The 26,157-nt window shown below is 40.2% G+C and overlaps 2 protein-coding genes across 2 annotated transcripts in view; one reads left to right on the top strand and one right to left on the bottom strand.

The window, feature by feature from the left end:
• klf4 (Kruppel like factor 4) overlaps nt 1-13,801 on the top strand; it is a 23,798-nt gene extending 9,997 nt beyond the window's left edge. Inside the window, exons 2-6 of the mRNA XM_020600840.1 lie at nt 9,936-10,051; nt 10,182-10,293; nt 10,905-11,805; nt 12,217-12,387; nt 12,812-13,801. Coding sequence (XP_020456496.1) covers nt 9,936-10,051; nt 10,182-10,293; nt 10,905-11,805; nt 12,217-12,387; nt 12,812-12,987 — 1,476 coding nt within the window. The 3' untranslated portion in view covers nt 12,988-13,801. The remainder of the gene's footprint in view (nt 1-9,935; nt 10,052-10,181; nt 10,294-10,904; nt 11,806-12,216; nt 12,388-12,811) is intronic.
• Nucleotides 13,802-17,386: 3,585 nt separating this feature from the next.
• rad23b (RAD23 homolog B, nucleotide excision repair protein) lies at nt 17,387-26,007 on the bottom strand. The gene is made up of 10 exons (XM_020600944.1): nt 25,781-26,007; nt 24,937-25,018; nt 21,127-21,206; nt 20,503-20,684; nt 20,339-20,394; nt 19,574-19,701; nt 19,341-19,476; nt 19,100-19,227; nt 18,234-18,413; nt 17,387-18,030 (listed from the first exon to the last, which is right to left on the bottom strand). Exons 1-10 carry the CDS (start codon nt 25,844-25,846, stop codon nt 17,917-17,919), a joined length of 1,152 nt encoding a protein of 383 aa, XP_020456600.1. The 5' UTR covers nt 25,847-26,007; the 3' UTR covers nt 17,387-17,916.
• Between the last annotated feature and the right edge of the window lie 150 nt (nt 26,008-26,157).

Raw genomic sequence — 26,157 nt, forward strand, 5'->3', positions numbered from 1 at the left:
AGCACTGGCTCAAAACAGAGCTAGTAACATTGGATTAATTTTGCCCAGTACCCACAGTGTCATCAAACAAATCCCAAGACAATAAGTTGTTTTGACCCAGTGTTAAACACAACAAGGCAGGTTTTATGTTAAAATTGTCACAAATGTATTGTAAGTTTTTAAAAAAAAAAAGATGTCTAATTTTAAAAAAAAAAAAAAAAAAAAACTAGATATACGATCAGTAACAAGAAGTGACAAGTAAGTCTGAAATAGGCTAGTATAGGTCATAACAGTTTGCAAGCACACGATACTATATTTTGACCCAAGGATATGCATCTGTTTGCCAAACATCCAATATTTATTCAAGTTAAATTAAGGCTGACATATTCTGCATGCTAATCAATTCAAGTAACATATGTCTCCTGTGCATGTGAAACAGAAATCAGCCACACATTATGGTCCATGAGGCAGGGCTGGTACTAATTTTGCTGGTAGTGAATATAGTGTGGATTCAAACTTGAACCAGTCCAAGTTTTCTGTATGTCAACAAGGTGAGCTCATGGGAAGTCCCTGATTCTCCCATGTCAGACAGAGAGAAAAACACATTCTCTCCAGCTCTGGCAGTCCAGTCCCAGGCCTTTTTAGAGGCTTCTAATCCTGGCGGGTCCCTGACCTTACGTCAGAGGGCCCTCCCCCCATAGCTCTGTCTGCTGATGTGCTGTACCCACACTCTCATTTCCTCCGCAGCTCACGAACACAGATCTCTGCTCTGGGCCTTTTGGCTTCTGACGTCTGCGAACATGATTAAAACAGACTGCTTCATCTGGCCAGCTGAGGGGGTTAAACTTTGGAGAAAGGAGGTGCTGAGTGAATATGTGGGCTGGTGTTTGGGTATGAGGTAGCCAACCAAGCTCTCTCTCTCCTCTCTTCGTTTGCCTTTCCCCTCTTCCCCTGTTATATGTCTCTTGTTTGGCTGCCTGAGCAGCCTCACGTGACCAGGAAGCATGGCTCCCCTCCCATTTCCCCTCCTGATAGACAGAAAATACTGTAAGCAAGGGGGCCGGCGCTGGGCTCTATTACGTTGCTGGTTAAAAATAACTGGCATATTTAAAGGTTGCCGAGGAATCCCAGGGCAGGCAAAGGCTGGACAGCCTGCCGCCCGGCAGGAGCTCTGTCCCCCCTTTCAGTCTGTTTTTTGAGGACTTCTCCCTCTTTCTGCTTCCTCTTCTAAACCCATTTCACTTTATACAAGCCCTGCAGCATGACCACGACCACCACCCAATACCCCAACCACATTTTCCGAAAAGCTCACCACTAAATTATATGACATGACCACAGCTCTGTCTAACTATACAGGTTTGGTTGGGATTATCCAAACAGCCCCCACTGACTCAGACATCATCCATATGAATGCTATCACACAGCAGAACTATCAACCAGCCAGGTATAAAAAACAAATACAGAACTGTTTTGTAGTAAAACTCACCACTGTCTGTCATTGTGGTGATTTATATGGGCTCTACTTGTTGGTGAATGTCTGGACCACAATAGCAGGTCTGGATCTAAAACCTGTGGTGAGCTGAATACCAGCTCTGGAACCATCAGGTGTTTTTAGAGCACAAAGTGCCTATGGTTCATTTAATTGAAAAAGTCAAGTGAATGTAGTTAATCATTCCAGGTGAACACTCCTGATCTCAGACACTTCTATAAATGGGCACATATTTGATGTTCAAGTCTATCCACATAATTTGTAATGTACTGTAAATGTTTTCTGTTACCTGAAAGTTTCTGTTTTAGTTACAGATGTACAGTTGAAGATGCAGCCAACTATGATCTGAATCAAATTTAGTTTTCCTAACTTGTAGTAGCTTATAGAATGAAATGATGAATTGATTAGCTTACTGACAGAGAATGAATCTGCATCTGTTTTCATAATCGATTAATTGTCAGTCATTAATCAAGCAAAGTTTTAAACTTTCACTGCTTCTGGCTTCTCACATTTCACAGTTTGCTGCTTTTTTCTGTTCTAATCTCTGTTTAATATCATTATTAATTACAGATCTTTTAATTTTGGATTAATGTCCAGACAAAACAAGGCATCACCCTGCACACTGAGAAATTACTATGGGACATTTTTTCACTATTTCCTAGGCTAAAGGTTAATTAATAATAAAAGTAATCATTACGTGCAACCTTATTTTTATGTTATATATGTTGTTTTTCATGACATTAACTGAGTGATAGTTTATGGTCCTAGGGGACATCTTGAATTCAGATATTAAGGCAAAAATAATGTTAGCTGCAGTGGCACATTTTAGTGCAAATAGCTTTTTTAAGCAGAACTCTTTTTTGCAGCACAAGCGAGGTCTTCTAATGCAATCCGAGATAGTGAAACATGACTCTAAACTTAAAACATTGCTGTCTAAATCTTAAAAACTGCAGTGCCAGAGGACACAATTATCAGACCTACAGTTGGTGCTTTGTTGGCTGAGCTGTTCAAAGGCTCATTAGTTTTGCACTGGATGACAAAACAGACAGAATGTTCCTACTGCACATATATAATTGCATTAGAGCTAATGTGAAGTGGTATGGAAGAAAGCCCTGAGAATCAGAAAAGCTTGACTCGGTTTTCAAGAATTAAGGAAAGAATGAAAACTATTTTTTAATTACTGAACAGCATCTGGAAGAGAGCATAGAAAACCTCAATATCTGGAGTTATGATCCGCTGGTACTCATATTCATTTGGGTGCCTTCCAGGAGAGGGATCTTGACTCAGGGACATCGGTCACATGCACACCGAAAAGGAAAAGCCAAAATACTTGAAAGGAGTGTATTTGCAGAGTGTTGTTAAAAGTAGAGCTGATGCAACACAGTGGTAAACATGTTCCTGTCCCAACTTTTCAAAAAACAATAACATTTCTGTTTCAACATTTGGTATGATGTCTTTGTACTATTTTCAATTAAATACAAGTTTTTAAATAATTGATAAATCACTGCAACATATGTTTATTTACCTATTACACAGTGTCCCAACTTTTCTTGGAAATTGGGTTTTATGCTTGGCCATGCTTGAAAGTGACATAACAATTCATAGAGTAAAGGCAATTTTCATCGAAACACACACACAAAAAGGATGACACTCAGTGCACCCATGCTTGTGTTGCACAGTTTGGGAGGACACTTCATTCATTGTTGTTATTGACAAGTTGCTGCTGTCCAACCTAAGCCATTACCTGTACTAGTCCTTGTTCCCATACCTTAAAGGAGTAGTTCAACCTTTTGGAAAATGAGCTTATTTGTTTTTGAAGTACAGAAACAACAACAAACCCACCTGAGAACTTGTCTTTTGTATACTTTTGCTTGGATTAAACAAATGATTCATAAAATGTTAATTAGTGAACTTTTACTTGTAGACAAAGCCAAACTAGCTGTTTTGCTCTATTTCCAGTCTTTCACTCTATTTCCGGGTATTCACATTCACTTCCGGTTTACTGTGCATGTCTTGTGTTGTGTTTGCTACCAGATTGTTTAAGGATTAAGCTCCCCAATTTTTAGGTTTATTTGAACATCAGCTAATTTTTGAGTCACATCATACGCCGGCACTACTTAAGGACGTGTGTTACAGAGTTTATTGCTAATTTCCAAATTTAACTTAGTAGTTTAGGGCAGCTAACCTCGAAGCTAGTAGTTTAGTTGAGAGCAATGGCCTCCCACTGTTCCTCTCCTTCTTTCTCTTGCTCAGAGTGTCACATGTTCAGTTATTCCTCTGCCTCCTTTAGGTATAATGGTACTTGTAATAAATGCCAGATGCTGGCAGCATTGTAGGCGAAGCTTACTGAATTGGAAGTGCAGCGCCACACCATGGAAAACAGCCCAGCTTGCCAGGCCCAAATAGCTCAGCCCAAGATTGCCGTCCCCAGTGCTTCCTGAGCAGCCGGGAGCTCACCCAGGTGACTGGGTGACAGTTCATAAGAGTCATAGCTTGAAACAAATATCCTGAAAATAACGTGGGCTTCATAGACAATTGGAAAACATTTTGGGGAAAACCTGGTCTGATTAGTAGAGATGGCATCCATCCCACTTTGGGTGGTGCGGCTCTCTTATCTAGAAATCTGGACGAGTTTGTTTTACAACCTAAATTATGACAACCCAGAGTTGAGTCCAGGACGCAGGGTCGCAGTCTTACATGCCTCTCTGCTGTCTCTTTGCAGCTACCAAAACTCCCAGTACCCCATAGAGACTGTGTCTGCCCCCCGACCACCTAAATTATATAAATCAAAAATCAGCTCAAGAGGAATTGTTTGTACAAACCTAATTAAAATTAAGAGTACTCCTCTTATAGAACAAAGTAACAGGATAATCAAATGTGGACTATTAAATATCAGATCTCTCTCGCTAGGCTCCAACTCAGCTTCTACCCAGAGGCTGTAAGACTGGTTAATTCTAAGCCTCACTGATGCACCTTAGGCTGCTCTGCCTTGCTGGTTGATAATGTGCTCTGCAAGCTGCTTCATTTTTTAACTCCTGTTACTATTACAAATTATTTACTATATGTTTTAGTAGGGGTGCTCAATTTATTGGTTTCTCGAGGATTGCTTAGCGCACGCTGCTGGTCCTGGGTACACATTTTGTTCCATGTGATAACATGTAATGACAATAAAGAAACCTTGAACCTTGTCTTGTTCTCTTTTAGTGAATGATTTGATAAGTGAACATTACATTGATTTATTGTGACTTACTGAAACCTGGTTACAGCAGGAAGAATATGTCAGTCTAAATTAATCTATCCCACCCAGTCATAGTGACAGTCATGCCATTATCTGTGTCTTTTCTCTCCCTTAATGTGTCCTCTCTCTCTGCCTGTACATTTATTCAGGTGTCCTGGGCTCCAGAGCCCTATGATTCTGATGAGCAGTCACCGGCCACATCAACCTGACCAGTGTTTGCTTGTTGTGTCTTGATGCTTTTCTTTTCTTTTCTCTCTCCTCTATCCACCCACCCCAACCGGTCGAGGCAGAAGGCCGCCCACCAAGAGCTGAGGTCTGTCGGAGGTTTCTTCTGTTAAAGGGAGTTTTTCTTCCCCACTGTTGCCAAGTGCTCTCTCAAGGCGGAATTGTTGGGTTTTTCTTCTATAATTATAGTAATAATGGTAAGGTCTAGGCCTTACTTTTTAAAGTGTCCTGAAATGACTTGTTGTGATATACTAATAATATTGAATTGAACTTAACATGTCAATTTATATGTCCAGCACACATAGGGCAATGTCAGCATTGATTTGTGCCTCACCCTGACAAATACATGTCTAGTATTTACTCTCCTTGTCTTGTAGTTTTGCTCTGAAATGACCCCTGGAAAATATCTAAATAGATCACTACTTCAACATACTAACCAGCCAATTCCAGCCTTTGGCTGAGTGCTGGTTTGTTGCTGGGCAGGTAGCCTAGAGGTAATTTTTTAAGTCATTTCACTGACAACAGCTGCTTGTTGCAGCTAGAAGCAGGTTGATAAGTGCAGTGAAACCAAAACAGGGGCCATAAAATTAAAACACTGAGCTGAAAGATGCTAAAATGCTGTGTGAGAACTGCAGAGATAAGATAACAATTCTCTATGGATCTGTCATTATGAGCAACCTTGCACGGTTTGCAGTCATTCGATCTACTGATACTATAAAAAAAATCAACTAGAGCAGCTGTGGTGCATTGTAAAGCCTTGTCTTAAATCTGAATCTGAACTAGACATGAGTCTGACATGCATTTTGAATCATATTGCAACCCATAACTAGTCTGTTAAGAAACAAGGACAGGCTAACAGACATTACAGAATCACCTCACATAACACTCTGAAGATCTAAGCCTTCTTTCCCCCCCACACACCTGCTGAATATCACACAGTTCAGTGGGGATTAGGTGGGCAGAACCATCCAATCTGTGCCGTTTTTCTCCAGTGTTCAGAGGAATAGTTAAAAACAACAGTCCAGATTTTGAGAATTGGTAACACAAACAATAACACAGTTTTTTAGTTTATCAAAATAAATAATCAGCTATTTTAGTGTATTCATTTACATTATATATATACCTAGTTGTTGCCTGACACACATATTTATAGGAATATAGTAGTATAGTGGACGCATTCCCCCGGAGGAGCTGGAGGAAGTGTCTGGAAAAAGGGAAGTCTGGGCATCTTTGCTTAGACTGCTGCCCCCGTGACCCGGTCCCGGATAAGCGGAGGAAAATGGATGGATGGATGGATGATTTTAGCATATGGCTGCAATATAACAAAGAGTGAAAACTTTAAGGGGGTCTGAATACTTTCCGTACCCACTGTATTTGGCAAGTCATGCTCAATTTGCATATTTATTTGCATATTATCAGTGTTCAAACTTGCTTAGCAGGATTCTTAAATCAACTATCTCCATTTAAATATTAAAATAGCCACAGCTGATGTCACCGTACTGTGGATATTTTAAAAACATTGTGAGATTAGTGTCAGCACACCTGTTTCTTTAGGTAGGTGTCATGACATCCACGCTTAATCCATGCTGATAAGAACACAGAGAAACCACATTATCAGGACACTTTTTGAAGTTAATGACTGGAAAATATTACACCTCTGAATGGTCAGGTTAGTACTGATACAATAACATTACCACAGTCTATCCTTATCCTGCTCTTGGAGTCACAAGTGCCTTTAACATAATGTCAATATCTGGAATTATGTTACACTTAAAATCATTATTTGTGCAGGGTGTTGCATGGAGCTCAGTCTTTCTTATTCACAGCTCTCAGCTAATGCTAAGTATGTTAAGTTGCACTAACACACATATTTGAACAGTGTGTAGTGTGAGTTACTCAGTCACCATTATGTTATTGTTTTAGGAAAAGCACAGTCATGTCATCTTCTCTTCCTTTATCTGTTTTCTCTATTCCTCCCCTTTCTGCCAGTACTATGATGTAAAGCACCTCCACTGTCAAAGGATAATTTTTAAAACCCACCATGAAGAAGATGGCTATAATGATATATAGCTCCCATTGTCTTCCTACCTACTGTAGAAATGGTATTCAAAAGCAAGAGATGTAGTGCAAACAGTGTGGTCTAATAAAACCATCATTCCTCAACAGGCAATAGCATAAGTATATATTGTTTGGATTAGTGTCTCACTGTTATTATACCAGACAATAAATCAAAGGTTGCCCAACAGGATATGTATTCTGTTTACAAAATTTGCATGTCATTGTAGTTTATATTTTCCTCCAGTCCTTGTTTGCCCAACCCAATTCATGCAATATAAAACTCTGAATGAAGACACCAACTGTGGATGTGTTCTGTTGGCGTGATGGCATGTTTGTTGACATGCCTTACAGACAAGATCCTGATGCAGCAGGATCAGTGGGAAGTGCTTTGTTTGCTTTTGCAAAGACTGCCTGAACTCAATTCAAACTCAACAACAAAGTGTTCTCAGCAGTTTAATGGTCCCAGGTAAGGTCTTTTTCCCCCCATAGAGTATTTTCTAGACTAGTGTTATCATTTCTTTTTATTTTATTTTTTTTTTTGCAATAGTGTAATTTGTAAAGTAAGCCACTAAAGATAGTTTAATAAAAATAAGCCTAATTAATGTTACTTGTCCCAAGTAACATTGTCCCAAACATCTGTTGTTTTTTTTTATCTAAGTATAGACAAAACTGTATTCTCTATAAATCACATCAGTCTGATATTTATATCAAAATTCAGTTATGGATGTTTTTCAGTTAAGACTAATTGTTGTTGAGAACTGTGAATCTAGTATGTGCATATTCATATGCAGTATAGCATTATACATCTGTCTGTAAAATTTAGATATACAAGCTACTTATACTGCCTGAAAAAAATAACTCACTGTCACAAATTTTGAAAGTACAGCAAAACAAACAAAGCACAGCCAAAATTAAATTTTGCTTTGCAAGTGCAGGCATGCCTTCTAGGCTTACTGCTCCTATTATCCAGAGATATAATTTAAACTGAATTAGGAGTTCCCATAATACTCTGGATAAATAATTACAGAACATTTATTTGGTAAAATCTTTGTAGTGTATATGTTATCACTGTTGATAAATGCACTTATATATTTGAAAACAGGTGGAGCAATTATAAGTTACTTATACCTAGGTATTTCCATTTTATGCAACTTACAACTTCAATATATTCTAGGGGTAAATACTGTATATACTTTATTTATACTACTAGAGTTACTAGTTACTGTTTAGGTTAATGTAATACATTTTAAAGATTAAACCAGCATTTTCCAACCTGTTCTGTAAAAAAGTGTTTGACTGGGGTCTCATCATAAATCAAATACCTGTTTTAGGCCAAGACACTATAAGTAAGATTATCCAATACATCACCAAAGTCTAACACACACACACACACACACACACACACAAACAAACTGTACTATTATCAATACAAATTAAAAAACCAAGAACTTTGTTTTTTCTTATTTTTTCTTTGGTTATTCATCTCACGAACCCTCGGTTTCAACTTGTCAACCTTAGGAGGGATCTGATATGTTGGGACCCACTGGACCAAACTAAATACATAAGTGTATAAAAGTGCCCAGATTATCAACTGGACAATGTGGACAACTGCTCAGGGGCCCCAAATGCACTTGGGGATTTGAGGCCCCTGAATCTGGGGCTTTTACTCTGTATCATTTAGAGCTACATAAAAGAAATTTGGACCACTGAAGTACAACATCAGCTATGATGAACTCCATTCCCCAGGGACTCTGTATCACAGTTTACTTTTATGATCTTTAATTGTTTTAATTTATATTATAAAGTTATGTTTTTACAATACCACTTCCTTATTTTCCTTTGTGTCTTTTAATCTTTTAATTAACACAGAAAACCTCAGGCAAGGTTGTGATTCCATTCTAGAAGTTCTGTAAGGTTGTAACCAGTAATTATGTTCATTATCAATTCATTTGACAAGTATTTTCTTTAATAACTGACTGATTCCTGTATAGAAAATGCCCAAAAGTTATTCCCTGAGGCCCAAGTTAACATATTCACATTGCTATGTTGTTTGACTAGTAGTCAAATATGCTTCTTACTATCATGGGAAACTAGGGAAAGTAGCAAATTCACATTTGAGAAGCTGCTACTACATTTTTGGCACATATTCTTAAAAATAACCAAAAATGGTTCAAATTAATTTTCTGTCAATCAACTAATCAATTAAGAACTTCTGCACTACGGTGCTGGGGGGAGGGGGGGTCAATAGGGGCCCCCAAAGAAAATTTTGCCCCAGTGCTTCTCCTGAGTTTTGTGTGGCCATGCTCTTACTTATATAGGGTTCCAAAAAAAAGAGTATTTTTGTTACATTGTTTTATTGGTATTTTTAGTTAAGCAAAATATCTGAATAGTTGGCCATAGGTCTTCCGCCACTGAAGCAACTGGGTATACTAAGGTAAGCGTTTGACCGTCCAGGTGATGCCCGTGCCTGCGGGTTACCCTCCAGATATACTCCATTAAAAGGTACTCTTATTCCCATGTCAGTCAGTCTGACAAGATGCGCGTCTTCATCCATATTTCACAGCAACCAAGGCAGTAAGGATAGGTACCGTTGCTATGAATACAAACAAACCTCTCGCTCTTTCAATCTCTCACAGTTCCCTGCCCCCCATGTGCTCCCTCCCCCGCGCTAATGTTTTTCCGCGCTTGTTTCCGAGCAACGAAGGCGTGTCCCGCTCCAGTGATTTAAGGATACCTCTCACGCGGTTTTCTCACTTCACACTGCCGGTCCCTGCATGGCAACAGGCGCGTGGGATTCCCCCGTCCGTCGCTTCTCCGTCTTCCAGTCCAAAACTGCTTTAGCGTTAATAACCAGCCAGTCCGGCTGCTTCTCCCGGGCGCGCCAGCGGCCGGGCGCCAGAAAAAAACGGGGCCGCCCGCGGGCAGGCAGCATGCCCTGGAGCATAGTATAACCCGCGACGCGTAGCAGACACTTTAAACCTGGGGATATTTAGCCAAAAGCCAGTGCAGTCAGTCGCCACGCCGAAGAACAACCGAGAGGACTCCCACTTCTCATTGGTGAGGTGTGCAGCTCCTGAAACTTTTAATAACAGCATTTGACAGATGAACATCTACTTGTGGATTGTAACAGGCTACAGTCGCTGTTCCAGGAACACTCTGCAGGGATTTACAGTTATTTTTCTTTAATTTCAGGCAGCCTCCAAATGACGTCGAGATGGCATTAGGTGGGACACTTCTGCCATCCATATCCACGTTTGCCAGCGGCCCAAACGTCAAGAGTAAATCCGTAGGAAGTGCCAATTTAGTGAGTAGCATGTGGTCATTTCTTAATGCATGCCAAACACCCACGGGCACCAAATAATCTGCCAGAAAGTTGTAAAGCCAGTGCATGTTATTTGCAGTGTTTCTGTAGTCGTTATTATGTGCACAGTCAGGGCTTGTCACTACTGGGGCGTGCACCAGTTTACATAGGCGACTTCAGTAGGCTTTCAGCGAACACGGAGACTACTGCACAACTCCAGTGAAAACCTGGTGCACCAGCAGAATCATTGGTTATACTGGGTTGTTCAGTAGGCTCCATATGGACCTCCATAGGAACGTCCTCCGAGCATGGCACTGTGGTCACTCAATCACTGTTTATTAATCAGAGAATAGTGTTACTACTGTAATTCATTCCTAGTGCTTCCCTACTTCGTTTCATGAGAAACAAGACAAATCTGTATTCTAGGAAGTGCTCTGCGCCGAAGATGCCTGTTACACCAGACTTAACTCTGTAGCTGAGCTGTCATAATAATGATTCTGCATTACAGATCCACATTCCTCTCTCCTTGAAGCATTAGCTTACACTTAATAACATGACACAAAGAGACAGGTTTTTCTAGTATAGTTATGAATGTCTCGGTAATGTTCCTCTAGAGATGGAAAGAGGAATTGTCCCACCTTAAGAGACCCAGTGTGCCAACCGGAAGCAACTGCCCTGACCCAGACCGTCCCACTGCCACCAGCGCCACAAGTGCCAGCATGTCCAAGAAAGATACAGAGCCAGACCTGGACTTAGACTACGACTTTATTCTGTCTAATTCAATTCTTCAGCAGCAGCAGCAGCAGCAACAACAGCAGCAGCAGCAGCAGCAGGATGAGGCCATGGCATGCAGCTCTGCTCAGACCTTGTCTCCTTCACCCGGCTCTTTCTCCTCATCTTACCCTCTCCCCTCACCTCAGGGCACTGCCAGTGAGCTGCTTTATACCATCCCAGATATCAGTGATGTTTCACCCTCAGGAGGCTTTGTGGCAGAGCTCATGAGACCCGAACTGGACCCGGCATACCTCCACCCAACCAGCCTTCATGGCAAGTTTGTTGTCAAGACAACAGTGGACATGGGAGAATACTGCCAAGGCGTGAACATAAGCAAGGCCTGTGTTAACGCCCCATCAGACCCAGCTTCTTCACGTGCCTCACCGTCCTTTACCTGCCACAGGATAAAGCAGGAGAACCCCAGTAACTGCACCATCTCACAGCCCATGGATCTACACATGGGCTCCCTCTGCCCTGGCGTAAATTCCCAGGGCCAAGGGAGCCAGCAACAGCAGCGCCCCAGCCACTTGGATCTACATGGGTTCCCTGGTGGAGGACGGCCCATGACGGGCGACAGGTTATCCTCATCCTCTTCCCTCTCCCCAGACCATCCGCTGAGCCGGGAGCACCAGGTGCTGGGGCATCCCCACACTCAGATCCCTCTGCCTCCCCAGGGATACCACCATAGCTCCCCACAGGGCTTCACCTCCTACCCTCAGTCATCATCCATGCAGTACCAAGGTTAGAGTACATTTCTCACTATTAAGCATTTTATCCCTTAGCCCCCCCCCCCCCAAAATGCTTACACATGTCAAACAGACTTAAAACAGAGCTTATATGATCTTAAGGCTTTAATGATATCCTTATTGATTGTACCATTGAAGAAACCCAATGTTTTCTAAGGCATTTAAAAGCTGACAACAGAAAAAAAACATTTTAAATAAGCTGTATTCTACCATTTTTATGTTAGCTTTGTTGTCTGATGTGAGAGCTCTCTTTAGCATTGCAACATGATCTGCCATTCACAGTCAAATATACAGTAACTGTCTGTGAGCTTATGACCACGGGCAGCCTCTGATGATTATTTTTCTTTATAGTTGTTATTTGTTAACCCCTTAAAGTGATGTTGACTGTGATTGTTTGACCCCACAGAGTCCCTCATGATTTCTAGCGGAGACTGCTTGCCAGAGGAGCCAAAGCCTAAACGTGGTAGACGCTCCTGGCCTAGGAAGAGAGTCGCCACACACACGTGTGACTATGTCGGCTGTGGGAAAACCTACACAAAGAGCTCCCACCTCAAAGCGCATCACCGCACACACACAGGTATGTAACTGTAATGTGCCACAGTTTTATTTTTTTCTGCCATTTGTTTGGGTTAATGTATATCATATACAAATAGCTTTGTGTGTTTTTCATCATTTTATTCAGGAGAGCTGCAATTTCAGCACCTTTATACTGTTTTTATTGTTTAGAGCCAGTTATTAAAATAAAAACAACAATGCACCGGCACATTGAATTACTGTGTCAGGTGGATGGGGGATGGGGTATGGGAGCTGTTATAGCAGGTGTGGTGGAACAGGTTGATAATGATCCCTGCTCAAATACAAACCAGGGCCAAATAAGCTTGGCCTTTATGCGCTAGCTGCAGGACAGGATGGACCTCTTTTCTCCAGGAGGTGGGGGAAGGCTGGGCCAGTTTAACCTCAGGGCCAGCACTAACTGCTCCATGTTTGTGTTCCCATCTAAGGGGAGAAGCCTTACCACTGTGACTGGGAGGGCTGTGGTTGGAAGTTTGCACGTTCAGACGAGCTCACGCGCCACTACAGGAAACACACAGGGCACCGGCCATTTCAGTGTCAGAAATGTGACCGGGCCTTCTCGAGGTCAGACCACCTTGCTCTACATATGAAGAGACACTTATGAGACCTGTTAGGAGGACCAGACTGGACGGCAATGGATGAAGGCTCCAAAAAATGTTAGCTGAACCCTGAACAAACTTGAGCTACACTTTTTAAAACCATAATTTGCCTTCAGGCCATTGTCAAGCAACAAGACAAGCTGTGGTGTTCATGGCAAAAAGAGCATTACTCTCTCAAGAGCCTAGAATTTCTTTCAAGACTGATCCCATCTTTGCACACTGTGCAGGCAACTCGACGAGACCTCTCAGTCAGGGTTGCGAACTTTCATGAAAGGGACCAAACTGGAATTTGTCCTATTTAACCGACAAAACTTGGAGGACCAGGTGCCAACAATTTTAAACTGGAAATGTATGTTTGTCAGGGAAACAGGAGCAACAGGCAAACATCTCCAGAGGCCTTCTAACAGCAAGACGCCATTAAAGGCTCTGTTAACAACTACACACTGTTCAGAATACTGTATTAATAAATATCTATATTTATATACACATTTCACCTGCAATGCCATTAATTTCAGGTACAATGTTAATTTATACAGAATGGTGCTCAGTGAGTCTGAAGAAAGTTCTTTTTAAAAGAAAAGGTACCAAAGATTAAGGAAAACATACCAAATGGGTGAAAAGCATGAAAAACTGCCACACGGTTGTTTGCGTGTTTCTCGGAAACCTCTCTTCCACAATCAGACTTAAATCAGGTGAGCACTTCACTTTTTAAATGGTGATGGCAATCTTCAATGCACTGCAGTAGCAAAGTGCAATAATTTATGAGATGTTCATATTTTTGTATTGAATGGATAACTCTGAACAAAAAATCTTTGTTTATAGCTTAAATGTGTAATATAATCTTAATTTTTGTACATTTGTAAATAAAATTTCTTTGTTATTGTTTTGTACTTTGCAGTATAAAAAAATAAAATGTATTTGAAATAAGAAAATCACGACCTCCTGTCATATCTACATTACTATAATTGAAAGCAAAACATTTTGATGCCGTAAAGTAAACGACACAAGGCACATTACAGAATGAGATGCATGTCATTATGTTTAAATAGTAATTGTAGAATTCCCTGGTAGTGTAATGGAGAAGCACATTTAATGGCAGCAACACCTCACAATCAACTCACACACAATATCCCCCTGACAATAGTGAGATTGCCGCAGGCAAACTAACACAATGTTGCCATTAAACAGATTTTCAAAGAAATACACTCCTACAATGTCCTGTTTCCATGGGGTTCTCTTTCCACCCGTCAGTGGGAAGAATGGGGAGGACAACTGAGTTACTGGCTCACATTTAAGGGTGACACCAAATCTGATATGAGCTCTCTCAATAAAACCCACAGAGATGCCACAGTGAGATGGTGTCAGGATGTGTTTCTCCTGTATAATTATGCAGTCTATGTACCTACTTTATTTATTTTGTCACAGAACGATTACATGGCAATATGATAATACCGGTATACAACAAAAATATTATACAATGGCAAATAAAAACCCAAAGGAAAGTTGGTTCACTCAGCATCATTCTAATCCTCATTTACGCCTACTTTCATGCACATTTACTGCAAATAAATTTTGTAATAATTCCACATTTATTTAAACAAAATTAAAGAACATCATCATTAATGGACAGTGACTGCTGTGTAAGAAAATAAAAATAAAAAAATGATGGCACTCCTTTTTGACCCAGTAAGCAGTATTTAAAACTCATTCCCAAAGGATCTGATTGCTAACCCTGCTCTATACCATCTGACATCATAGCACCTGGCAAGGCGTGTCATTCAATTAACCAAGAGTTTAAAAATTAGCTGTGAAATGCAAAATGTTCAACTTAAATAAGAGCCCATATTTAAAGTGAAACCACCATGTATTCATAAAAGGCCAGTGACCTGAAGTCTAACAATTCAGCTGCCTTTAGGAGCCAAAGTCTACTTATATCAAACATTGTTTCAGATATTGACATATGTGGTGGTACACATCTTCAGGCTGGACAATAGAACTCGATGTCGATGCTGTTCATTTTCAGAAACATGTTGTGGTCTACATTGCCCCCTGTAGGTTGATTCAGTTTTAAGCACACTAGGCTTTTTGTCATCATTTTGTATTTCTAATGGAGCAGTGTCAAACAAGACACACATATGAAAACATTGTCTGTACAGACCTGAGTACCTTAAAGCTACTGTGAGTACTACTGTGAGTATTTTACATGTGTAGCCACATGTATACATTATCAGTTCAGTTCAGTTTAGTGTTCATTTTTGTTGGCCTGTATTTCAGAGGTACGATGTAACAGGGAGTATCAGAATTTTGACCCTGTGGTGCTGGGAACAGAATTACTGCGTTTGCTCTGTAAACAGGCAAATACATCTGGCCTAATGAACACAATAACATGACTGTACACATTACATACAAACACCAAAAAGTGTATTTGCTATTAAGTTACTCTTTGTGAGGGCCCCCTGCCTGCATCCCTGCCTGCTGTGGTGTGTTGGCAGGGGCGGGACTTCACCTTCCAATCATGAGACACACCATGGGTGTGTCCCCTGCCAGAGCAGCTGCCAGTCCTGGGCTCTGTCCTCATCAGGCGTCATGGTATGTGGTGTTTTTATTTGTTTTCCTTTTTGTTACAACACAACACCCAATGCACATGTACATTCTCACTACTGATCTTACAGACCTTTCCCAACATATCTACTTTGCAATATTAGTTGGTTTTGTGTTCAGAAAACTAAATTAGTTATTGGCATATTTCTCCTGTGTGTGTGTGTGTGTCACCCATCCTTGCCACAGTCACAGCCGGGCTGTGACGGTTCCAGGCTCCTTCCAGCTGTTCTGTGAGGTACAGTATGGAAAACCTGCTTGGCTGTTTTATTTGAGATTGTGCCTTTTGAGATGAGTTGGTTGAAAGAGTCATGGTGACGCTGATTGTAAGTTTGTAGTAGCGTCTTCATCCCTAAATTAGTGGGCGGGGTTTGTAATTAATGAATGAAGGTGTAATCAGTGGCATTAGCCTCTGGTGTGTTAATATTGTGTATGCAGAGTGTGTGGAAGGGGTTAGAGGCTACACGGGTGCTAAGTATATATGTTGTTTATTCATTTACTGTGGTGAGTTTTATTTTTTTCTTGTATATTCTTGCAGGTGTCGTTTATGCATTGCGCATTCTCTGTTTAGGCTGTATAACAGGTTCCCTTTGTAATTCGTTTGGCGACAAAACTAGTGAGAGTTGTGTATTTGCGTGTCTGTATAGTCTGAAATAGGTGTGTAACTGCGCGTCATTGTGGTTTGTATAATCACTGATTGGTTTTCTGTTGGCTCGGCCTGTCCTTTTAGTAGTTATGGTGAGTCTATAAGACTTTTAAAGCTCCGACAAAAGAACTTTTGGATCAGTAAGATGCAACAAAATGGTTAAATATCGCTGATCATTTTGACCCGGATGTTGGCCACATTTGAAGGTCAATCAGTGAAGGTGTTTTTTTTTATTTATATTTTAAAGATTAACTACATTCTCGTTAAATCACCTGTTTCAGGTGTGACTGGGTCAAACGCCGGGTCCTTCTTTGCGCAGCAGGAGTTGGTTTTGTTACAGTCGGGGGAATTGTAGTACCACAGAACTTAAAGCTTGAGCTCGAAGAATATCGGCTGAAATTTAATTTAAGACAGCCTGATTCCTACAGACTGTTAAAGTAATATTTTCCCTCCCTGCCAGCAGCAAAACCACGTTTTGATTTGGCTGGTAATTTGCGTCTGATGGCTAAGTTGTGTGAGAAAGATCCTAGTGTGTGTGTGTGTGTGTGTATCATTTTCTTTGAGTGGGTGTGTGGGGCAGATGGAGGTTGGACAGATCAGACAGCACATGGCTTTTACAATGTGTCTGAAGTCAGGTGGTGGAAACTAAGTACAACTGAGGTATAAGTACTGGAGTACTTTCATTTTTTTCTACTTCATACTTTGACTTCACTATGTTTTAGAGGTAAATATGCTTTTTTACCCTTTTGCTTTTCAGAACCAGAGTAATGCAAAATTTTCAATATAATCACGACTTTATTGGTCTCTGGAAAATTCACAAGCTACCCAACACTTTCTCCACCTATCAGCTGTAACAGTTCTGGAGCAGTTTAAAAATCCTCTGCTTGGTGACACTGCTGTGTATGTAAAGCAATGACTGCTACTGAGGTCACTCCCTAGGCAGATTGTTAATGCACAGATCTGACTTTGATTCCTGTTGTTGGGATAGTGCTGTCAATGTACGCTGAGGTGCCAGGGAGATGCACACAGCAAGTCTTTCTGAAGCTGACAAGGTGTTTACTCTGTAAACGGGCAAATACATTTGGTGTAATGAACACAATGTGACTGCACATTAGGCTACATACACCAGTACATTAAGTTATTTGCTGTGTTCTCTTGCAGGGGCAGGATTCCAGCTTCCAGACATGTCATGGGACACGCACAGGCCTTGTGTAGCCCATGCCTACTTGGGTCCAGAGCAGTTGCTTGTCAAAGGTACTGGCATAAAAAAAACACTGCTTTTATCTTAAACTTTATTTTTTTTTCCTGTAAAAATGAGTCTTTGGAACTACCTAACTAACTATAGGTTAACAGAATCAGTGCGATACATTTTTTTTCAAGTCTCCATTACTTGTCAACGTGAAAAAAATATAACAAATACTGTCATGACCTCTGATTTACCCTGAATCACCCACAGTTAAAATATGAAACATACTACATTGTAAATCAAGATTTACATTGGCTTTAACAGAATTATAAAAAAAAGCACGATTTTTTTTTTTTGATGCAAAATAATTGTACTTTAAGTGTTCCATCACAAACAAGCCTTTGTGATAATGATCCAGTGTTAGATGAATATGGAAGCAACTCTTTTTCTGGAAAAGGCTTGTTGTATGCATATTCAACATCGGCAATAAAAAGAGAAAGGCTCTCAATCATCGTCAAAGTTCTGTTGTAAAAGGAAGTTGGCGGCCAAGTTCTCGTTCTTCTCACAAGCAAAGTAGGCTTGTATAACAAGTCCCTCTGGAAATCCTAAAGCTTTTAGCTGAAAGGAAGAAGAACTGCAGATTAGCCAAACATATTAAAAAGAAAGGACAATTTGTGCTGCATGTTCACCACTCGTGAAGAATAAAAGTGAGCTTGGTGACACTGCAGTTGTGCATGAGATTCCAGGCACTTCCAATAAAGCAGCACTCATATCTGGACTTAAGGAGGTAAGTCACAGTGATGCAATATATTTTTCCTCACCCTCTCAATGGCCTCTTTCTCCTGTGGTGTGACCTGGATATAGTTCGCGTGACTTCCACCAGGTGTATTACCTCCCATCCCTCTGGCTCCTCCTGCTGTACCTCCGCCACCTGCTGGCACTGGTTCTGGATTGGGTTCGTTCAGCATCTGGATGAACTGCTCTTGATGATTGCTAATCTCCTACAGTGGTAAATGGACAACTGAGGTGTGACTATTAGTCTGACTGTATGGGCTAGATCCAACACTATCTTTCATTAGATTAACCTATCTCCTAAATGCCTGGTTTTCCCAAACCTCACACCTCCAGTTTATACAGTGACTTCGGTTGAGACTTGCACCGATCAGACATAGCATTATGGCCACCTGTGAGGTTTGGCTTTAACAGAATTATTCCATTATTGAGGTCATAGTTTAAAGGTGGTGTTGCACTGGACTACATTATGTTCAGAGGTGTCTTTTTTGTCCTTCACACTGACATAAATGAGGGTCAGAATATTAAAAACACTTGTGAATATAATGTAGTCCAGTACAACACCACCTTTAAACTATGACCTCAATAATGGACATATAATTGGATCTATACATTTGACAATCTTGCCAAAAACAAATATTTTGAGCTTCATAAACAAGTGCAAAGGTGTTGCATTGAAGTGTATACAGATGCACAGGTGGTCATAATGTTATGCCTGATCAGTGCAAGTTTCAAGGAAAAAAAAACTGCAAAAGTAAAGTGTAAAATGAGTGGCATGTCCCTTTTTAATGACATGTGCCGGTTGAACCTTTTAACTAGTACTACATCAAGGCTCCAGCAATACATCCACACCTAAAACATTTTTATAACAGACTAAGCCATGTCAGTACTTCACCTGCAACAGCTCTGGGTTTTCCCTTCCTATCTCCTGCAGCAAGGCAGGAAGCAGGGCGGCATTCTGCTGGATCAGCTGTCGCATCATGTGGAACTGGGGCTGATTTCTTAGGAAACTCAAGGGATTGACTGAGAAAATAAAGTATGAGTCAGAAAGTGTAAACACCAAGAAGAGAGCGAATACTAAAAGAACATTTGGCCACTGAGGCTGCTGGAGTATGTTGCCAGTATAGGCCATTTACCTCCCCCAGCACTTGATGAAGAGCCAGTGGCGGTGGGGACACTAACGCCACCTGTGGGTGCAGCTGGAGCGCCGCTCACTGGTGACGCCCCCACATCAGGTCCTGTTGCATGGCCCCGCTCTCTCCCTGGGATGCCCTGTAGGAAAAGTCATGAAATACAATTACACAAAAATGTCTCACATGTAAAACAAGCTAGGGTGTCGCAGTGAGTTATTTTCTATAGCTGTTCTTACTGTGAGCAGGTACTCCACAGCTCTGTCTGGGTTATTGAAGCTTGCTCTCAGAGCTGCTACCACCTGCTCTCTCTCGTAACCCATCAGCATCATCTCGTTCACCATGGCGTCATATGATGGGCCTGTAACTAAAGTGACAAACACCAAGACAGCATATGCTTTTCAGTGGTGGGTCTAAAGAGTTTTTTTTTTTCCCCTTTCCTCAGGTACAGTGCTGTAATTATATACATAGTCATTTCAGAAAAATTAAGCCCAATCACATCCTCATTGTTAATGACATCTGCAACTTAAGGTCAGGTTCTGTACAATAAAACTGCACTAGTCATTTGCTTACAGATGTAGGTGTCAACTTCCGAGCGCTGCCAGAGAAGTAGAAATTACCGATCTTAAAACAAACACAACATGGTTCTACTGTCACCAAACTGGAAGAGGCAGAATGCTTACACAGCAAGGAAAACATAACTAAATGTAATACTGTGACAAAACACTATCAGTGGAATACATTTTATACATAACAGAGGACAATTTTAGGGGTTAGAATACATAAAGATGAATTTCTCTGCTGTGTCTCAAAAGTAAAGAACCTGCTTCAAATGCTGAAAATTCACACCAATAGCACAAGAAGTAATCAAAACTAAAACTTGCAGGATTTACTCTGAGCAAAGCAGTATTTGTAAAGGCCAGAGCATGTGGCCATACAGAACTGATGGATTGTGTTTTGGCTGAGCCACTGACCTACAAATGAAGTTTACAAATGCAACTTACCTAAAGTTGAAACTGCCTCATCAATGAGATTTGTGTTTGCTGACCCCTCGGAGCTTCTATGAGAGAGAAAACAGACCTGGGGTGAGGAGTGACATGCACATCACTACTCAAAGATGCGCTGAAATTAGAGAGATAGTTCAAGACAAACATCTACCCATCTTTACCCGGCAGGAGGGGGCGCTGGCTCAGCAATGGAAGATTCTTTTTCCTCTGGTTTGTCGTCTGGAAAGGCACGCCCCGACAAGCTGTCCGAGCTGGGCACTGAGGTGGGAGGTGCTGCGGGAGCTGTAGTGCTGGGAGTTGATGTGCTAGATGAAGGCTGAGGTGCAGCTGAGTCTATTTTAGGCTGCAAGATATATATTTTTTTAAATATATAAATGCCATCACATGAAAAATGAAAGCCTTCTCCCCATTATCTGTACTATATTTTCTATAATATACTGGTGTTATATTTACAAATTATGAGCAAAATACTAGCCCAAAATGCAGTTTCAAATCAACAGCCATCATTGAGGGAAAGGGACCAATACATGTTGTTCCCTGCCTGGTGCAGCTAGGAACACAACTAAAGATTATCTTTGTCTAGAACAAGTTATTGTATTGTAATATGCAGGAGTAAACCAGAGCCAGGCATGGACAACACTGACCCAGCAATGATCACACAGACAGACACAAGTAGTAGGCACTGGAAAAAGAAAGATACAAAACCTAGCCATAGTTCAGAATTAGCTCACACTTATTGCATGTGCACACACATTAAAAATCATAAAATCTGTAAATTCCTGTACCTTTGTCACCATGATGACCACAAAGTTCTTCTCATTGATTTTGTATTCTTTGAGGGCTGTGTCATCATTGAGGATTTTACCTGAAAAGAAACAGAAAAATGAGCCACAGTTATATACCTGAACTCAAAAACAGGCAGGCATGTAAAAGTAGATTATACTGGATCACTGAATCAAAGGCTTTTATCACCACATCCTGTTCTTTTTATTATATTGTAAAGCACTGCTTTTGTTTTGTGTTCTTACAGTACTGTGCAAAAACATTTTAGGCTCTAAAAGTAATGTGAGGATGCTTTAAAAAAATAATGCCCTGAACTGTATTTATTTCTCAATTAACTTTATACAAAGTGCAATAAAAACAGAAAAAAACTTAAATCTCACCCCTACCTCATGTTACCATAATTTGCCAGACCACTTGTGCAGTTTCTCAGGTTACTCGGCAGGTAGGTTGATTCAAAGATCTTGCAATAGTTTTTTGTGGATTTAGAATGTCTCTGTCTCTCTTTGTACTCCCACACTGACACTGTGATGTGGAGATCAGGGCTCTCTGGGGGCCATATCATATGATAGTCCTTCGTGACTGACTGCATGTTTTGCACGGCTGTCATGCTGTGAAATGACTATGGGACCAATCAGATGCCTCTCTGGATGCTACTGCGTGATGGATAAGAATCTAAATATCTAAAGTGCTTAATTTTGCACAGTGCCATATGTGACTGAGAAACCACTTTAAAAAGATCAAACAGGTCATAATATAGATATGCAGTACCTACAAAATAACCTGCAAGCGATTTTTGCATGTTTCATTATTTGCAAGCAGAAACTGGGGCATATATCTGATTCTTTTCATGTGTCTGACAGACATGTTCTTTGTAAGATTTTTTGCTACAAACAGGAGATTAAAATCATTTGAGAAAACAAGCCCATAATATAGCTTTAAAGTGTGTGCTTTTTTTGAACACAATTGAAGACAGTGCAGCTAAGTGTACTGCAGGTCATTGTATATTATTAGCAGTACTGTTAACCTTTTTACAGCACTGCAAGTACAAGTGGGCGTTGAGACCGAGTGCGGTAAAATGCAACCCTCTGCTGTGTTTATATGCAAGGGTTTGCATTGTGAGGGGTGGCGGAGCGTTGTAGACATGTATGATACAGCCACATTGTGACAAATAAATGAAAGCGACTCCATTCACAACATGTCCAGTACATGTTATGCAAGAACATTTGCACAACAATAAAATGTTTGACACGATTGAAAGGAAAGCAAAGGCCTGAGCAACATCTGACTCAAAGAAGGTCATTTAAAGGCTCATTCTGGTGGCTCAACTCTAAACCAATAAACAGCAGCTATACTCACGCTGCTGATCCTGAGTACAGCAATAATCCAAAAATCTACAATACTCAAGTCTGTTTAATACCCCTACTAAAACATATAATAAATTGTCCATAATAGTAACAGGAGTAAGAAAAATGGAGCAGCATATTAAACATCAAAAGCAGCATGTTAAGAAACAGAGCAGAGCAGCATATCCAGCAAGGCAGAACAGTCTAAGGTGAATCAGCGAAGCTTAGAGTTTTCCAATCTTACAGCCTCTGGGTAGAAGCTGCGTTGGAGCCTAGTTGTTCTGGTCTTAATGCTCTGCAGCTTCTTGCCTGAAGGGAAGTGATCAAACAGCTCATGGGCTGAATGGGTGGGGTCCCCCATAATGCAGACCACACTGCTCCTGCACCTATTGATGTAAATGTCCTTAATGGAAGGGAGGCTGCTGCGAATGTTCTACAGGGCAGCCAACACCACTCTCTGCAGCACCTTCTTGTTGGCACCAGAGCAGTTCCTGTGTTTCTGATGCTGTTAAAGGCTAATTTACATCAGTTTTGTTGGTAAATAAAACTGGAGATGATCCAGAGTCAAACAGGATGGGGACCATGACAGGATTTAATTGACAGAGTAATTACTGAGCTCAATCCATTTCCAACATCTGTTAGTTTACTCACATTAAGCCAGCTGTCAAAAATACCACTGTGCTCCACAAAAACCCTGGAACTGCACAGCAGTGCAAGCAAAGGAGCCACAGGAAACCCACCAATGGAATAAACAGTAGTCAGCAGTTTCAATTATATGTCAGTGTGGAGAACTTTTTTAAACACTGAGTTATGAAGAGAAGCTGTAAAACACTACCTAACCTTTTGGCCAGAAAACTTCAAGAATCACTCTCCCTTCTCCATTAAGGGAATGCTGTGATGAAGAATATATTTTCTCATCATTAAGCTGTCAATCATTTGAAGTAGTTAAATCACTTTAATGTAGGCCCACTTTATGCTTTATGTGCACTGTACATTACATCCAATACCTCAGAACCATATGAACTCCTACAACAGACTCAGAGACTCTGCATCTATACAGATCACAACATGCAGACAAGATATGCCTGGACCCCAGTATGAATCAGGAGAATGCTGGTGTGTAAGGTTATTCAGGAGAACACATTGGAAAAACCACTGTAAACATCATTTTCAACCATGGAAATAAACGATAAACAATGTGCTTGATGGTCTGAGTGAGTTTTGCACAGTCTGCCAGAAGACCTCAACATCAGAATCACAAATGCAGCATGATGCAAACCGAACAGTGTAAAGTGCTGCAGCAATCACATTAACACCCAGTAAATAAACAGAAATTTCTAAATGTGTTATGTACTTTTCAAAGTAAATAACTGAACATCAAGCCTGTGTACACAGACTACACAGGAAGGAGAAGAGAAATTATTAGAAACAGGAGGGTTTAAGGAGGACTAAAACTAGATAACTTGGCTTACAGAAAAATAAACTATTTTACAAACAGATTAAGCACTTAAGTCAATTATTAAGCAAGCATTCCAAACTTTCCCCAGTTCCAATTTCTCATTGGTTATAATTAGCTGCTTTTTGTCCAATGTAACAATAAACTTATCTTTTGGTTTTGGACAGTTGGTCAGACAAAACAAGCAACCTGAAAACGTCATGTTGGGATTTAGGAAGCTATGATTTTCTCTTTTTTTTTGGTGACTATTTTCTGACATTCATAGAGCAGACAATCAATGAATGGAGAAAACTGGTCAAATGATTTGATTTGATTTTTGATTTATTTATTCTTTCAAGCATGTAAAGACAGTTGATATGTCAACACACATAATTTTACACATATCCAACAAATGCTAATCCAATATCAATTTGCTTATACCTAGTACATGCTTGAATGGAGTAGGAAGAAGTCAGACTTATCCAGTCCTACCCCATGACATCATCTTACCATCATTGGTTTGCAAGCAATAAATGATTCACTTCTACACACACACACATATTATACTAAAAAAAGAATATAACAATGTTAACACTTTATATTTATGTTTAAACTCGTCAATTCTATTACTATTTTTTATGTCCGCACTTAAATTATTCCATAGTTTTACCCCACTTATGGAAATACAAAATCTTTTTTTGGTTGTACGTATAGCATGAATTTTTAAATTTAACTGACCCCTTAAATTGTATCCCCCTTCCCTTTCATTAAATAGTTTTTGAATTCCACCAGGTAATAAATTGTTCCTGGCTTTATACATAAACACAGCAGTCTTATATCCCACTAAATCAAAACATTTTAACAATTTAGACTGTATGAAAATGTAGAAGATGCGAAAAATCGTAGAACAGACAAGAGGAGCAGTACACGTCTGCTCTCCCTTGCAACCCGGCCATGATAGATAGATAATGATAGATAATGACAATAACAGTTGGTTTCAGTCAATAATTAAAAAGCAAACACCTGTAACTTACCAGCATATATCAGCTTTTGTCCTGCCACTGAAAAAAGCTCCTTTCCTTTTTCCTGTTCAATTCTCTCTTTTAATGTCTTCACCTGTGGGGGGGATAATCTTGTTTATTGATAGCAACACTTGTTTTGCAGAATATTATAACATGAACCCCCCTTTATCCCCATCTATAGGATATACAATGTGAGTACGAGTTAAAACAAAGTCCAAAGGGTGTCCTAGGTTAACTGCACCATCATAAAATTGGAGTTGACTAAACATGATACTGTTGGCTATTATAATTATAAGTGTCTTCCATAACCAAAATGTAGCTAAAGTTCTATTAAAATGCACATTTTACACCAAAGCTGCTAGCTTACCATTTACACTAAGGCTAACACTATTGACGTTAAAGGCACTAGGTTGCTAACGTCAATTAGACAGTATAGTTATTGGGTTAAATGCTACTGTCACGCTAATTTCATGCCAATGTTGATGCATTTAACAGAAAATGAACAGAGATAATTTACCATTACTGCCTGGTTTAGAAACATTACCCGCTACAGTTACTGAACTGTCATCTCTCCCCACCTCAGCCTATCTTGTGGGCTACAGCTAAACGCTGACAAATCAAACTACTTTTATGAACAGTAATTAATAAGTAACGCAAATCTCTCTCAAGGCCGGCGTCAGACATTATTCACATTAAGAAGAAGAGTTACACCACCTATACTGGATCTTTGGTTTTTACGAATACCTAACTACCAATCGTCTCATTTGAAATGGTCAAAAACTGAAGCACTCGGTTCCAGGACATAACCAACTCCCACTCCACCACCAATTGACAAATGCGTGGCTTTAACTCTTACCGTTTCCTCTTCATCGATGTCAATTTTGAACGTCTGCTGCTGTAAAGTTTTCAAAGTTATCTGCATTTTGCCGATAGAGTTTTTAAAAATGTATCCCGGCTATGGTTCAAACGCTGTAAATCAAACTTGGAAGAATCTTTGCTGTTTTCGCTTGTCATTACAAACCGCCAACCGCCATCACTTTCCGCCTCTCTTCTTCGGTCTAGGTTAGTTAGGCTACAGCGCCCCCACTGGACAGGCTATAAATCGCAGCTTTGAAGAATGATTGTTCAAACATTTTATAAAAAGAAAAAAATGGTTCATACTGCAGTATGTTTTCTCTGCTACAGTTCTACTTATTAAAAATAAAAAGAAAAGAAAAGAAAGAAAATTAAAAA

The sequence above is a fragment of the Monopterus albus genome, unplaced genomic scaffold (assembly GCF_001952655.1).
Source record: "Monopterus albus unplaced genomic scaffold, M_albus_1.0 scaffold49.1, whole genome shotgun sequence".
Classification (NCBI taxonomy): Eukaryota; Metazoa; Chordata; class Actinopteri; order Synbranchiformes; family Synbranchidae; genus Monopterus; species Monopterus albus.

Excerpts from the sequence above, each read along its gene's own strand:
- rad23b (XM_020600944.1), bottom strand. The coding sequence starts at position 25,846 with ATGCAGATAACTTTGAAAACTTTACAGCAGCAGACGTTCAAAATTGAC. Across the intron at positions 19,477-19,573 it reads CTGTGGAGTACCTGCTCACA|GGCATCCCAGGGAGAGAGCG; the intron begins GTAAGAACAGCT and ends CTTTTCCTACAG. Across the intron at positions 18,031-18,233 it reads AGAAAGAGGCCATTGAGAGG|CTAAAAGCTTTAGGATTTCC; the intron begins GTGAGGAAAAAT and ends TCTTCCTTTCAG.